At 40.4% G+C, this 13,865-nt stretch overlaps 1 protein-coding gene across 16 annotated transcripts in view; it reads right to left on the bottom strand.

Annotated features, from left to right (window-relative positions):
* The window catches only part of PHF20L1 (PHD finger protein 20 like 1), a 59,213-nt gene that overhangs the window by 9,338 nt on the left and 36,010 nt on the right, over nucleotides 1–13,865 (bottom strand). For 9 of the 16 annotated variants that reach the window (XM_075743273.1, XM_075743272.1, XM_075743276.1 and 6 more), the window contains 6 exons: nucleotides 12,811–13,029; nucleotides 12,557–12,613; nucleotides 8,654–8,758; nucleotides 2,797–2,961; nucleotides 2,236–2,417; nucleotides 210–309 (listed from right to left, as the gene is read on the bottom strand). In XM_075743273.1, coding sequence (XP_075599388.1) covers nucleotides 210–309; nucleotides 2,236–2,417; nucleotides 2,797–2,961; nucleotides 8,654–8,758; nucleotides 12,557–12,613; nucleotides 12,811–13,029 — 828 coding nt within the window. The remainder of the gene's footprint in view (nucleotides 1–209; nucleotides 310–2,235; nucleotides 2,418–2,796; nucleotides 2,962–8,653; nucleotides 8,759–12,556; nucleotides 12,614–12,810; nucleotides 13,030–13,865) is intronic. The other 7 variants (XM_075743285.1, XM_075743282.1, XM_075743284.1 and 4 more) reach the window with 1 other exon arrangement.

Consider the following 13,865-nt stretch of genomic DNA (forward strand, 5'->3'; position numbering starts at 1 on the left):
ATTAAGATCATTAATAAGATTTAGCATAGCTGAATAGGATGTTACTAACAGGAAAGTTTCTGCTCAGAGCCAAACGTAGAAGCACTTGCCCCAAAGAAATATAACAGATAACACAACACAGACAAAGCTTTTACAATATGAGCAATACATAACATCTTTGCTTAAAAATCCCAAGCAAACAGCTGCAGATAAAGGTGATTTACCCGTACCTGGTGGATCTCTGCAGATGTAACAGATGTACTGCTCTGGAATGCTGTCCTCTAACAGTCCCATGCATACACTGTGCTGCCAACATAAGCACTCTTCACACTGACATCAGAAAAAAAAAAAAAAGGCAAAAACTAAAACTGAGATAAGTAGATTAAAAAAGCAGAAATTATTTCTTGTATCGTCAAAATGCAGAGAACAGCAGTTTAACTTAAATAGCTGGTTTGAGTAAGATTATTTTAGTTGGGCGATTTGTGTTTGGGTAGGCAAAGACATCAAGGTAAAAAAATAGCTCTAGTTCTGAAAGTTACCTCAACCACAAATTCCAGACTGGAAAAAAAAAGAAAAAAGAAATTGAAGATGTAATATTTAATAATATTTTATTACAACATTCAGTATTTTAGCACCTAAATATTTAGTAGTGAAACATAAGACAGGAGTATAATATTACAGTAAAGTAGAAAGATAATGTAATACGTTACAGCATAACAGTGAAAAGTAGAAAACTCTTCAGTTTAATTATTTATATTTACAAAGCATCTCTCCAGTGCGCTAGAAAGATGTGTTTTTAATATCGCACCAATGGAAAATCTAAAAGAAAAAGAAAATGAAGAGAAAATGAAAGAGGAGAAACAAGAGAATAGGAGAGCAAAATAGAAGTGGTAAGACACGAGGGCCTAGAAACAGCAAACTGGTTGCTCTCAGTGAGACAAGGCAAGAAGAGGAGATAAATGATCAAAATCAGGCTGTCACTGGACTTTAGAAACAGGCAGGAAACTACCACTTAAAAGCATGTTTCCCTTTCTCAACTCAGTGTTTGCCTGTGTTCTAAATATCTGCTGGTTTACTACTGAAAGTCTCTCCTCTTTGCTTTGACATGCTTTTGAGCATCAGCCTACTCAAATGCTGAAGTCACCTTTCCTCTTGTCATATCAGTATAGCTACAATTTTCTCTCCTCTCTCCGAAGATTTCTAACACCAGTCCATTTGTCCGTGTTATTACCATAGCTGAACTCCTGATTAGTTCCTCCAACACAGCACTGCATTTCAGTAATGGCTTCCCCGGGACAGTCTTTGTGTCCTTCATTTTCAGGTCTTTCTGTCATTTCCAAAAGACTTTAAGTCCATTAACACAGTACAGCCATACTTGCTTCCTTCAAGTCTCAACTAAAAAGGCTTCGTATTTTCAATAGAAACTACACCATGTTAATAGTTGAATACAAACCTGTTTGTTGAGTGGGGAAAAAAAACACAGGAAGTTCATGGCTTTTTTAAAAGTTATTGACAACTGAGTTCTTCCTCCCTATTGCTTGCATCTGATTTTATCGCTATAGTATGAATTTCTTGAGACAAAGCCTTTAAATTGTTCATCTAGATGGGAAATGCTCCCCTCACTGGAGAACAAATAAGCAAGCTGCAGTAGTTGCAATCCATCAGCACCTGAGTGCTGTTCAGACACTGTATATTCTTATTTCTATACCAAGTAAGATTTAAATTCTTAGCAGTTTCTAAAACCAGATAGTGATTTCTAGTTTGAGAACTGCTATTGTAAAGATGAAGCACGCACATCACGCACACCACGGTTACTGATGATATTAATGTCTGTATAGCTGAGATCTTGGATATAGCTGACGTACATTTACAGCAAGCAGAGTATCTACAATTGGTACTGCAAAGTGCAAGGGAGAAATCAGAAGGGCTGGTATAATCGGGATGGTCTCTGGACAGAAGTGATGATTTGTGTGCAGGAAGGGATACTTTATTCCAAATTTATCAACTGGCTATAAAGAAAAAAGGTTATCTTTCCTTACAAAACTGTTCTACAAATCAAATAGCTAGAGAAACCCCATCCTAGAGTAATAGTTCTGCATACATCAGACTCACACCAAGTGCAGAACATAGAAATACTTTGTTATTCTTCACTATTTACAGCTCTCTAAACAACTTTGGTCTCCAACACATCAGAAGGGCACCTTCACAAGCAAGAGCTTCACATGAAAGATACAGTCCCCCCCAGTACTTCTTTACCTGAATCATAAAGCCATTTTCTTCATCCAGTTCACAAATGCATCTAACAATTTCATTGAGAGCATCATCTTCATCCTGAGACTCTTCAAAGTTAGTTGAATCAAAATCCTGATTGTATTCATCACCACTAAGTAACAAACTCTCTGTAGAGGAATCATCCAAGAACTCCACATCTGAAAGGTCTAGTAAAAATAAATACATGTGAAATTGTCTGTGCAGAGATGCAATATTTTACAGAATTACAGAGGTCTTGGGCAGTTAAAAATCTTAACCTGCATATAGCAAAAAATCGCTCTCAAACACACTGCTGGTATGTTAGATTTCCTGATGAATTCTGCAAAATGCCTTTAATGTGATCTCCTCAGACATAGAGTAACAACACTTAATCAAAACAAGTACAATGCAGAACAGTTTAAGCATTTTGATTTAAATAGATGAAGTATAAATCAGCCACCATATTTACAGCTACAATCACAAACATAAACCAAATTATTTCCCTTAAAATTCTCTTCCTTAAAGAATTAAGCCTACAAACTGAAAGGTGCTGTTCAGCCAACCTACTTTCTCCACTAAGGTCAACAGACAAGATAGCTCTTGGATACTGGTATGATGTATTCTTCTCTGAGAACATGCTGCGCAAAGTCAGAGAGCTCCCTGAGGACCGTGTTAATGGAGAGGAGCACCTGTCCAAGAATTCAACAGAACTATCTTCATAATCTGAATAATCTGAAAAGTTAAAAGAAAATAAGTCGCTGTTACAAATGGAAAGAAATGTTTATGACAAATGAAAAAAAAAACCAAACAAAACCAAAGAATACTTAAGTATACTGTAACATTATGTTCAGAAGTAAAGAATATCAACATTGAGGTATTAGGAAGATAAAACTGTAAATATGAAATAGTAAAAGCTCTTAATATTTCATAAAAAAAATTTCCAGTAAGAAACATAATGCAGTTTAATAGCAAAGACAGGCATTACCCACTTAACTCCCCCCTCCACTCCATCTCTGAATGTACAGAGAAATAATTTTCCCTAAAACATTATACAGCCTTTTTTCCCCCCTACAATTCATCCTGTACCATCTGCTATCCTTAGAGATGCTGCTGGTAGCTCTCTCTTTTTGCCTTAGGTCTGTTTGTAGCACTACCAACATTGCTACCTAGAAGCAACTGCAGACTGTCCTGTCAGATTAAGTGATAAAACCTTGTCTGCACACCTGCAGAAGAGCACAGGGAACCCAAAGAAAACCCTCCTGAGATGCCGATGGCGCCTGGGAACATCACAGACTGATACAATCTTTTATGTTGGAAAAGACCCTTAAGATTGAGTCCAGCTGTAAACCCAACACTACCAAGTCCACCAGCAGACAGTCCACCACTGCCAAGCATCCCAGTAGGGTATGTGCAAGCCCAGAGGAGCATCATGGGCAGGTACACATACCGCCCTGCCCAGGCGCCTCCCAGGGCTGTCCCCCATTATCCAGGCGTGAAACCCATCACGTTACCCAGAGCAGCTCTCTGGATCACCTTCTAGACTGAGGGGGTTTGCAGCCCAGGGGTGGGATGTAGAGAAAAATTATTCTGGGATTGCACAACACTTATTGTGGAATGTTTAGGGAAGGAACCAAATGTGGGGAAAATGGATGGACCTAAGTGATTTGGGGAGGAACAAGGGGATTGAAAGGGCCAGTTGTACACAGTTTGCTGGTCAGTACGCTTGTCTGGCCATGCCCTGTGTCTGATCAGCACAGTCTGTCCTACCTGTGGTGGCATCTCCCTCCTTAGAGATATTGAAAAGTTGTCTGGACAGAGTCCTGGACAACTGGCTCTAGGTGGTGCTGCCTGGGCAAGGGGGTTGAACCAGAAGACCTCCCGAAGTCCCTTCCAACCTCAACAATTCTGTGATTCTTATTAAACCCCATTTTTAACTCCTACCCAGGGGAGAGGCTCTCTATTCAGTGTACAGGGGTCAGTGCCAGCAAATGGAGTCAGATCACAGGTTGAAGGGCTCATGCATTGGTGGTGTCAGCACCTGGAAAGAGTGACTGAAGCGCCAGCCACTTGCAAGGGATCTCTGGTCACAGAGGCCCATTGAGTTCATGCTACAGCACCTGGAGCCAGCACAAGTGGCTGATTGTTAGCAGGGATTAAGCTGGATCAGCTGGTGAGCAGATGAAGTGGCCTTGGAGCAAGGGATGAGTGGGCCTGCAAGGGCAAGCTCTGGGTGCAAGTGCCTCTCTAAGGGTGAGAGCCAGGGGGGCTATGGGAACCTGAGGAGTCCTGGCCAACTCTGGGAGTGTGTGAGTGTGCACATGAGCGAGATGGTCTGTACTGCAGTGGGGCTGTGGCCCCGGGGGCTCCTATCTCCAGGTGCCAGCAACTGGGAAGGCTGGGATTCAGAGCCACTGGGCAGAGAGTGGCTGAGCCCAGCTGCTGGAGGGATCCACACTGTACATACGTATATCTGTATATTCTCCCTAGTTGACCTCCACTCTGCTCAGGCAGAGAGAGGAGCAGGATGAGGCTGTTAGAGCATGCACACAAGTGCACCGTGCACTTCTGCCTACTGGTAATACAGCAGTATTAACATTTATATTGATACCAGCATGATATATTTTCCTCTAACATATATTATTTACAAGGAACAGACTTCTCAAGGAACACATTTGCAAGCCTGTCCTTAATAGTGACTGAAGCAACTGTCCCAGGTCAGTTATGGAATCACAAATCATAGAATGGTTGGGGTTGGAAGGGACCTCAAAGACCATCTAGTTCCAACCCCCCTGCCATGGGCAGGGACACCCTCCACTAGACCACATTGCCCAAAGCCCCATCCAACCTGGCCTTGAACACTTCCAGGGATGGGGCATCCACAGCTTCTCTGGGAAACCTGTTCCAGTGCCTCATCACCCTCACAGTCAAGAATTTTCTCCTAATACCTAATCTAAATCTAGGCTCTTTTAGTTTAAAACTGTTACCCCTCATCCTATCACTACATCCCTTGATAAAGAGTCCCTCCCCATCCCTCCTGTGGGTCCCCTTTAAGTACTAGAAGGCCACTATAAGGTCTTATCAGAGTCTTGTCTTTTCTAGGCTAAACAGCCTCTCAGCTTGTCATAGGAGAGGTGTTCCAACCCGCTGATCATTTTTGTGGCCCTCCTCTGGACCCACTCGAGCAGGTCCATGTCTTTTTTAATGCTGGTCAAATGGTAATTAAGAGTAGCTATCCATTTACTCCTCTTAAAACTTATTACTTTGAATATAAACGAGTAGTAATCAGATTTCTACACTTTGATCCTTCTGTAGGAAGCATTCCTGCTACCACTTGTACCTACAGTTTTCTTGCAATGGGTTCCACAATATGCTCCTCTCCTAAATACCTTCCATAAAGCCACGATTCATATTTACTTTCTCCTTCTGTCAAAAACACACTCTCTACCACATTTCCTGAGTATATTTGCTGTAGAGGAGTCAAACCAATGAGTAGTTGATTATTTCATGTTGTACTGCTATCAACCTCACTGTAAGAGAACAGTATAAATAACAGAAATTACCTACCTTTTGTGTTATATGGGTTTTATACAGTCAATCATGCATATACTCAGAGCACAAAAAAAGTTTTTTATTAGGTTTTCTTTTGTTTGTTTTAAAGCCTTGCACAAAACTTATCTAGAGCACAGAATGTGCCCACTCACTCTTCTTCCCCAAGATGCCTCAATTCGATTCCAAAGGAACAGAGCATGCCTCATACCCTTTCATTTCTGACCATGCCCTGGAGCAGAGTGAGCTAGTCTTGGAGAAAGAGAAGACTGTTTCTTTTGACAGATCATTTTTCGGTGGGCGTTTTCAGGGTCAGACACTAGAGTCTGAATCTGCCAAAGCATTTTTCTTTTTTCCCCCCAGTTAAAAGAAATCCAGGCAGAATACCTCTGGATTGCTAGAAACAGATTTTCTCAAGATGAATTTGCAAAGAATAAACTGCTCAAGTTTTACACTGCTTTCTGCATCTGGATTTAAGATTTGTATTTGTTGGGGCATTGGGAGGTATATAGTTTTCTCCTAATATTTACAAGCATTGAATATAGCCCCTAGAAGTTGGAACCTAATCGTGGTACCTCTGCAAAGCTTCTAAGTTTCAGGACAAGTCGGCAAAAAGACCAAAGGAATAAAAAGAAAAAAACAAACCAACAACCAAAACCCACAATGAACCACCTCACTGGGCACAAGAACACAGCTCTGATGTTAATTTGCAAGAGGTACTCTATTTGAACCAATTTGGATGAATACAGTTTGGAGAACCCATGGCATGTTGGACCTGTATGGAACCCCAGACACTGCGAAGCCTTAGACTCAGATCTCAAGCACAGCACTTCGCAAACAGCAAAGTATCACATGCTCAGATGAGAACCACCAGTCTGACAATCTCCTCCTAAACCTTCTAAGTTGTGCAGTACATCAGCCTGTTCTGATGATTCATCTAAATTCCAGGATTCAACATCAAAGATGACAGATAACCTCTCTATTTACCTCTTTCTTGGGAAATAGATAAAACAGAAGGCTTGGGGAAATACTTTGTCAGTGTTTCCCCATTAAAAAAAAATAATTGTAGTTTTGACCTTATTTCAAATCTGTAGCTTAACTTATTACCTATTAAAACAGTTCTGCTCCAAAGATCTTTTTTTTTTTCAAATACTTCGATCATTATTCTGCTTATTTTCATGCAAGTTCTTTTTCAAAGACTTTTACATGAACACTCAGTGTCATATACTGGAGGTATAAATCATTTTTTTCCTCACTCTTATCAAACTGCATTGAGAATGCCATTGGGGATACTGCTGTACACAAGGTGTTGGCACATATTCCTAAAAATGGAACTCAGAGAATTTTAACTCGCTTGACCATGTTTTAATAATCACAGATGAAGTAGCCAAGACTGCAATCTAGATTACTGCAGTTAACATTCAAGCACTGCATGATTTGGGAGCATTTTCATGTTATAGCACAAATTTTGGACAAATGCATAATCATTCTAGAGATCCACGAGGCATCCTTACAAGTCTGTGGTCAGAAGCTCCTTCTAACGCATATGTTTTTTCCGCATGCTCTTGAGGAAAAAAAAAAAATCTAGAAAATTCTTTGATAGGTTTTAAGTTTTCACCTTCTCATATTTTAAGACATTTTAATCAAAATTATTACGACTGTATTTAGTAAAGTAGACTCTCAAGGTACACAAAAGTAAAATCAATTTGATAAGCATAGAAAGGACAGTCTATGTTCTCATTTTTAAATTTTTGAATATTGAAAGATGTTCTCAAAAAAAAAAATCACAAAACACCCAGCAGCAAAATAAAAATAATCAGTATTATTTTAAGTCCTGAAACACTTTTTAAAGTAAGCAGGCATAGTATACAAAAAATAAAATTCAGTCTTTGGCAAGAACAGAAGAGAGAATCAGTCTGCATTTGACCATGCTGTTATTTTTATTGCCATAATGCTACAACTAAGACTGCACTTGATGCAAAAATAGGTAAACCAAGGAACCTGTAATGTGATTTTATGGGAGATTAAAACAACCAAAGGATGTGGAAAATGGGAAGAAATACAAAGAAACAGTAAAACTGTACTAGTCAGCAGGATGGTTATCTTTCTATTAAAAAAAGAAAACCCAAACATTGTCCAGTTTTTCCACAGAAATCATGCAAGGAAAGTTACAGAAGGGATGGCGCTAAAACTTTAAACTACACTCTTACAGGAGTACTTCTCAAACATGGGGGGAAAAAAAGTACAAAGTAGTTTGAAAAGACTTTTTGTTTTGTTAAAAAAGGACAAGCTACCTAGAGCCTCATGGCTAGAAAACAAACTATTTTTGACCCTCTAGGGAACGGAAGTAACAGAGAAAAGAAAAAGATGAGTGATATGATCGAAGAATCAGAATAGGGAAGTGAGATGAGGACAAACAGAATCACCATTTGTCAAGAAAACAAACCAAGCTGTGGCAAGAGACACCAACCTCAGCTGTTAAGGATTAACTGTTACAGAGCAGCTGCATTTTATACAGTAAACCACTGAAATTTAGCAACAAACTAAATACTAGAATAATTTTACGGTCCAAGCAAAATAGGTAGGATGTGTACACAGAGCTTCAACTGAAGAATTGGAAGAGATGAGACCAGCAAGCCTATCTTTTGAAGGAATAAAAAATATCTATGAAATATCTATGTCTAGCACATAGAGAAAGGCTATAAATACAAAAATGAGGTCATAGATCTAAGTGTCCTTTCAACATTTAAGGCCAAAATCTAGTCTTTGAAATTTCTAAAATTTGACATTCATATTGTTTAGAAACAAGTTTTAATTTCTCATGTCAGAAATACCTTTTTTTTAAATAAGCAAACCACTCAGTGTAAATTGAACTTACCGTGCTGTTTAGATTTCTTCTTTTTTTTCTTCTTCTTTTTCTGTTTTGATTTATGATCTTTCTCCTTTTTCTCTTTTTTTTCCTTTTCCTTTTCTTTCTTTTTACCTGAAATGAAAATTAAACATTTTAAAACATCCATCCCACTCCTACCAGACTGATGCCAACATTGGCAACAGACGCCCAGAGTCAGAAGAAGGATCACAGGTCAGCAGGAGAGCACCTGAAGTGCAGCACAAAGGAATCCCAGCCACTCCAGCCAGTCAGTCAGCTTCATCGGGGCCCAACCGAAATGCCTCTACGCATACAACCATAGCATGGGGAATAAAGAGGAGGAGTTGGAGATCTGCACACACCTGCAGGGCTATGATCTTACTGGCATCATGGAGATGTGGTGGGACGGCTCCTGTGACTGGAGTGTTGGAATGGAAGGACACAGGCTCTTTAGGAAGGACAGGCAGGGTAGAGAAGGAGGAGGTGTCACCCTCTATGTCAATGACCAGCTGGAGTGCATGGAGCTCCACCTGGGGAGGGATGAGGACCCAGTTGAGAGCTTATGGTTAAGGATTAAAGGGAGGGCACTATAGTGGGGGTCTGCTACAGGCCACCAGACCAGGAAGACCAAGTGGATGAGGCCTTCTACAAACAGATAGGAGCAGCCTCACATTCACAAGCCCTGGTCCTCATGGAGGACATCAATTGCCCTGATATCTCTTTGAGGGACAACCCAGCAGGGCACAAGGAATCCTGGAGGTTCCTGGAATGCATTGATGATAACTTCCTTCTCCAAGTGATAGAGGAGCCAATGAAGAGAGGTACCATGCTGGACCTTGTTCTGACCAACAAGGAGAGGCTGGTGGGGAATGCAAAGCTCAAGGCCAGCCTTGGCTGCAGTGACCATGGAATGGTAGAGTTTGAGATCCTGAGGGCAGCGAGGAGGGTGCACAGCAAGCTGACTACCCTGGACTTCAGGAGAGACTTTGGCCTCTTCAGGGACCTGCTTGGTAGAGTACCATGGGACGAAGCCCTGGAAGAAAGAGGGGCCCAGATAGCTGGTTAGTATTCAAGGATCACGTCTTCCAAGCTCAGGAGTGATGCATCCCAACAAAGAGGAAGTCAGGCAAAAGTGCTCAGAGGCCTGCATGGATGAACAAGGAACTCCTGGACAAATTCAAATACAAAAAGGAAGCCTACAGAGGGTGGAAGCAAGGGCAGGTAGCCTGGGAGAAATACAGAGAATTTGTCTGACCAGCAAGGGGTGAGGTTAGGAAAGCCCGAGAGAACTGGCAGATGAAGTTGCCAAGCCACTCTCCATCATATTTGAAAAGTCCTGGCAGTCCAGCAAAGTTCCCACTGACTGGAAAAGGGGAAACATAACCCCCATTTTTAAGAAGGGTAAAAAGGAAGACCCAGGGAACTACAGGCCGGCCAGTCTCACCTCTGTGCCTGGCAAGATCATGGGGCAGATCCTCCTGGAGACTATGCTCAGGCACATGGAAAATAAGGAGGTGATTGGTGACAGCCAACATGGCTTCACTAAGGGCAAATTATGCCTGACAAATCTGGTTGCCTTCTACATCAGGGTTACAGCATTGGTGGATAAGGAAAGAGTGACAGACATCATCTACCTAGACTTGTGCAAAGCATTTGACACTGTCCCACATGACATCCTTGTCTCTAAACTGGAGAGACATGGATTTGATGGATGGACCACTCTGTGGATAAGGAATTGGCTAGATGGTCACACTCAAAGAGTTGTGGTCAATGGCTCGATGTCCAAGTGGAGATCAGCGATGAGTGGCATTCCTCAAGGGTCAGTATTGGGATCGGCACTGTTTAACACCTTCGTTGGCAACACGGACAGTGGGATCGAGTGCACCCTCAGCAAGTTTGCCGACAACATCAAGCTGTGTGGTGTTGCTGACACGCAGGAGGGAAGGGATGCCATCCAGAGGGACCTTGACAGGTGGGCCTGTGCAAACTGCATGAAGATCAACAAGGCCAAGTGCAAGGTCCTGCATATGGGTTGGGGCAATCCCAAGCACAACTGGGCAGAGAATGGATTGAGAGCAGCTGTGTTGGTTTTGCATGGCAAGGGTTGGGGGGGGGGGGGGGGGAAGCTAAAGGGGTGGCTTCTGTGAGAAGCTGCCAGAAGCTTCCCCTGTGTCTGATAGAGCCAATGCCAGCCGGCTCCAAGACGGACCCGCCGCTGGCCAAGGCCAAGCCAATCAGCGCCTCTGTGATAACATATTTAAGAAAGAGAAAAAACAGTTAGAGAGCGCTTTTGCAGCCAGAGAGAGGAGTGAGAAGATGTAAGAACATCTGCAGACACCAAGGTCAGTGCAGAAGGAGGGGCAGGAGGTGCTCCGGGTACCGGAGCAAGATTCCCCTGCAGCCTGTGGTGAAGACCATGGTGAGGCAGGCTGTCCCCCTGCAGCCCATGGAGGAAGGATGAGCGGGTGTAGAGATTCCACCTGCAGCCCGTGGAGAAAGAAATTCTCCCCTGTGAGGGTGGTGAGGCACTGGAACAGGTTGCCCAGAGAGGCTGTGGCTGTCCCCTCCCTGGAAGTGTTCAAGGCCAGGTTGGATGGGGCTTTCAGTCACCTGGTCTAGTGGAGGGTGTCCCTGCCCCTGGCAGGGGGGTTGGAATTAGATAGTCTTTAAGGTCTCTTCCAACCTAAACCATTCTATGATTCTACCATTCCAAATTACTTGTTTCATTTGGCTTAACCTAAACATGACATTCAAAATCAAGTATTCCAGCTGCCTAGTCAGATCAAAATGTTTCAGTTAATTCACTTGGACACATCTGTCATTAATTGCTGGTAGAATGGTTCAAAGGAATCTCTGTGAACAAATAACATTTTACCATTTTAAGTATTTCCAAATGAGATATCATAGCAGAAGAAGATAGAGCAGAGCACACAAAATAAGTGGCATTATTTATATAGCTTATAACATCTATTTTACTTACAGCTTATAACAAAAAGGTTTGGGCAAGAGAAAAGCTTTCAAAAGTGAAAAATTCCAAACCAAATTCAAGAAATTTCAGTATCACCAAATTGCTGATGCTGTCAGCAGTTTCTACTATGCAGAGACATCCTCACAGAAAACTTATTCTGACTAAAATTTATGATACAATTTCGCACTGCGGTTCATGTCTAAGCAGCGTTGGTACACACATTAGGACAAGTACTTTGTCTCAGAAAAATTCTATTTACCCTGTTAATTGTCCCGACACAAAATATATCTCACAACATTGTCACTCCATAATAATTTTCTAAGCAATCAGCAGTTAGATAAATAATGAGGGAATTGACTTGTTACAGAAAATAAATCTTTCAAGTCAGTATTTAAGGATTGTTTCCTGCACACAAATTGGAGTCTTATTATCTTCTTGTGGAATACAGAAACAGAGCTTTTACCACCAGGAAAAACAAGGTAGAATAGCTTATGCATTTTTTTCCATCTCTAATAAATTTTTTTAAAATTGTATTTTTTAAAACACAGGATAAAACCAAAGACCTCTCAATTTATATTTGCTTTAAAGAATAGCCAAATGTTTTGCTAGTAACACCTAACTGTTTTCTCCTGCCCCTGCAAAATCTGTCAGTATAAGGAAATAAAGGCACTATCACTAATTCAATTAATTTTACTTTTTTTCAGGCCTCTCATTTTTAGATCCTTCCAAATCCTTGCTATGGGCACTTTCATTTTCTCTTATAAAATTATTCTTCTGCTGTAAACTTGTCATATATATAAAAAAATGTTTTTAAGACCTAAACAAATAAAAGAAGTTCAGCCCGGTCCAGGAATATTTTACACTTTTACATTTGCTCTTCAGAGACAACAAGTATTAGAGAATTTTCCCTTTTTTCATAAAAAATATTATTGCTCTGTACATACCATATGTTGAAGAACTCTTCTCTTCCAGTTTTCCTTTTCTTTCCATTCTCACTGCACCTGCAAATTGAAGAAGAATATGACGTAAGTGCAATGTCTGGCTGATGACCCACTTTCTTGTAAAAGTCATTAGACCATAAAAAGTCCTAATGGTACATAATAGTAAGAAACATACAAATAATGAAATTATATTTAATGTCACTTTACGATTATTTTTATTGTCTAAAGCACTGGAAACAGAAAGTATTGTAGTTTACCAACTTCTGAATGCTTGTCCTTCTCAATCACGTTCTTTAATATTTTCTCCTTCAGACTCTCAAAACATTTCTCCTTTATGGGCACAGAGCACTGTATCTCTGTCCCTTCAGAGCTCACTGATGTGGAAGACCTCTTTTTTTTACTATTCCCTTTGGGTAACTTTAGACTATTGGTTAAAGGCATTTCCAGATGCAAGGCATGTACATGGGACGAGGGTGCTGAAAACAAGAAGACAGATTTACTAGGCATTCCGTAAGGATTGCAGCCAGATCACTGGCTGGGTCAGATCACTGAAATGTCAAGTACTGGTAATAATATCATGCTTAACATATAATTACTGCATATGAATGCCCAGGTCTTAGTCTTACATACAAGACAATACATGCCACAGAAGGTTTGTCTGTCCCTTTTGGAATTTGCACTCACTTTTAAACTACTTGTACTGTTTAAAGTTTACTTTTACTGCTATTTTGAAGCTTTTTTGTTTCATTTTTATTTCACTCTAATAGAAACGCACCTCAACAGCAAGGGTGAAAGGTGCTGACATTGTCAGTACTGTTTAAATGAACATGCCATTATGTCAACAGAGAAACTAAGCTTTGGTACAACATTTTTAGTGCTATGTATAAAATTTACACTTCTGCATTTTTTACTGATTTTAATAATATTTAAATCATTCACTGTCATGTGTATATTTAATCCACATTTGAATTACATGCAAAATATTGTGATACTTTGTCAGAATCCAGCATCATATACTGACAGTTCTTGTCGTGCACTATTCAGAAAAGCTTATTCAGTGAAATATTTAGGTGTTTTTAATCTTTATCTGATACAAATTAGAAAATAACATGGGAAAAAAATTATAATTTTCATTGCTAATATTTATAATCAAATAGGACAATGGAATTTTCAAATAATCAAACTTGAACAAATGTTATTTATAAGAAACATTATTGAGGTCATTCAAAACTCTCTACTACTGTGTTCATCAATATTGTGAGAGCTTTAAGTTTCACTTAAATGTAATTAGGAAAGTTTAATCTTCAATAGA

The sequence above is a fragment of the Balearica regulorum genome, chromosome 2 (assembly GCF_011004875.1).
Source record: "Balearica regulorum gibbericeps isolate bBalReg1 chromosome 2, bBalReg1.pri, whole genome shotgun sequence".
NCBI lineage: Eukaryota > Metazoa > Chordata > Aves > Gruiformes > Gruidae > Balearica > Balearica regulorum.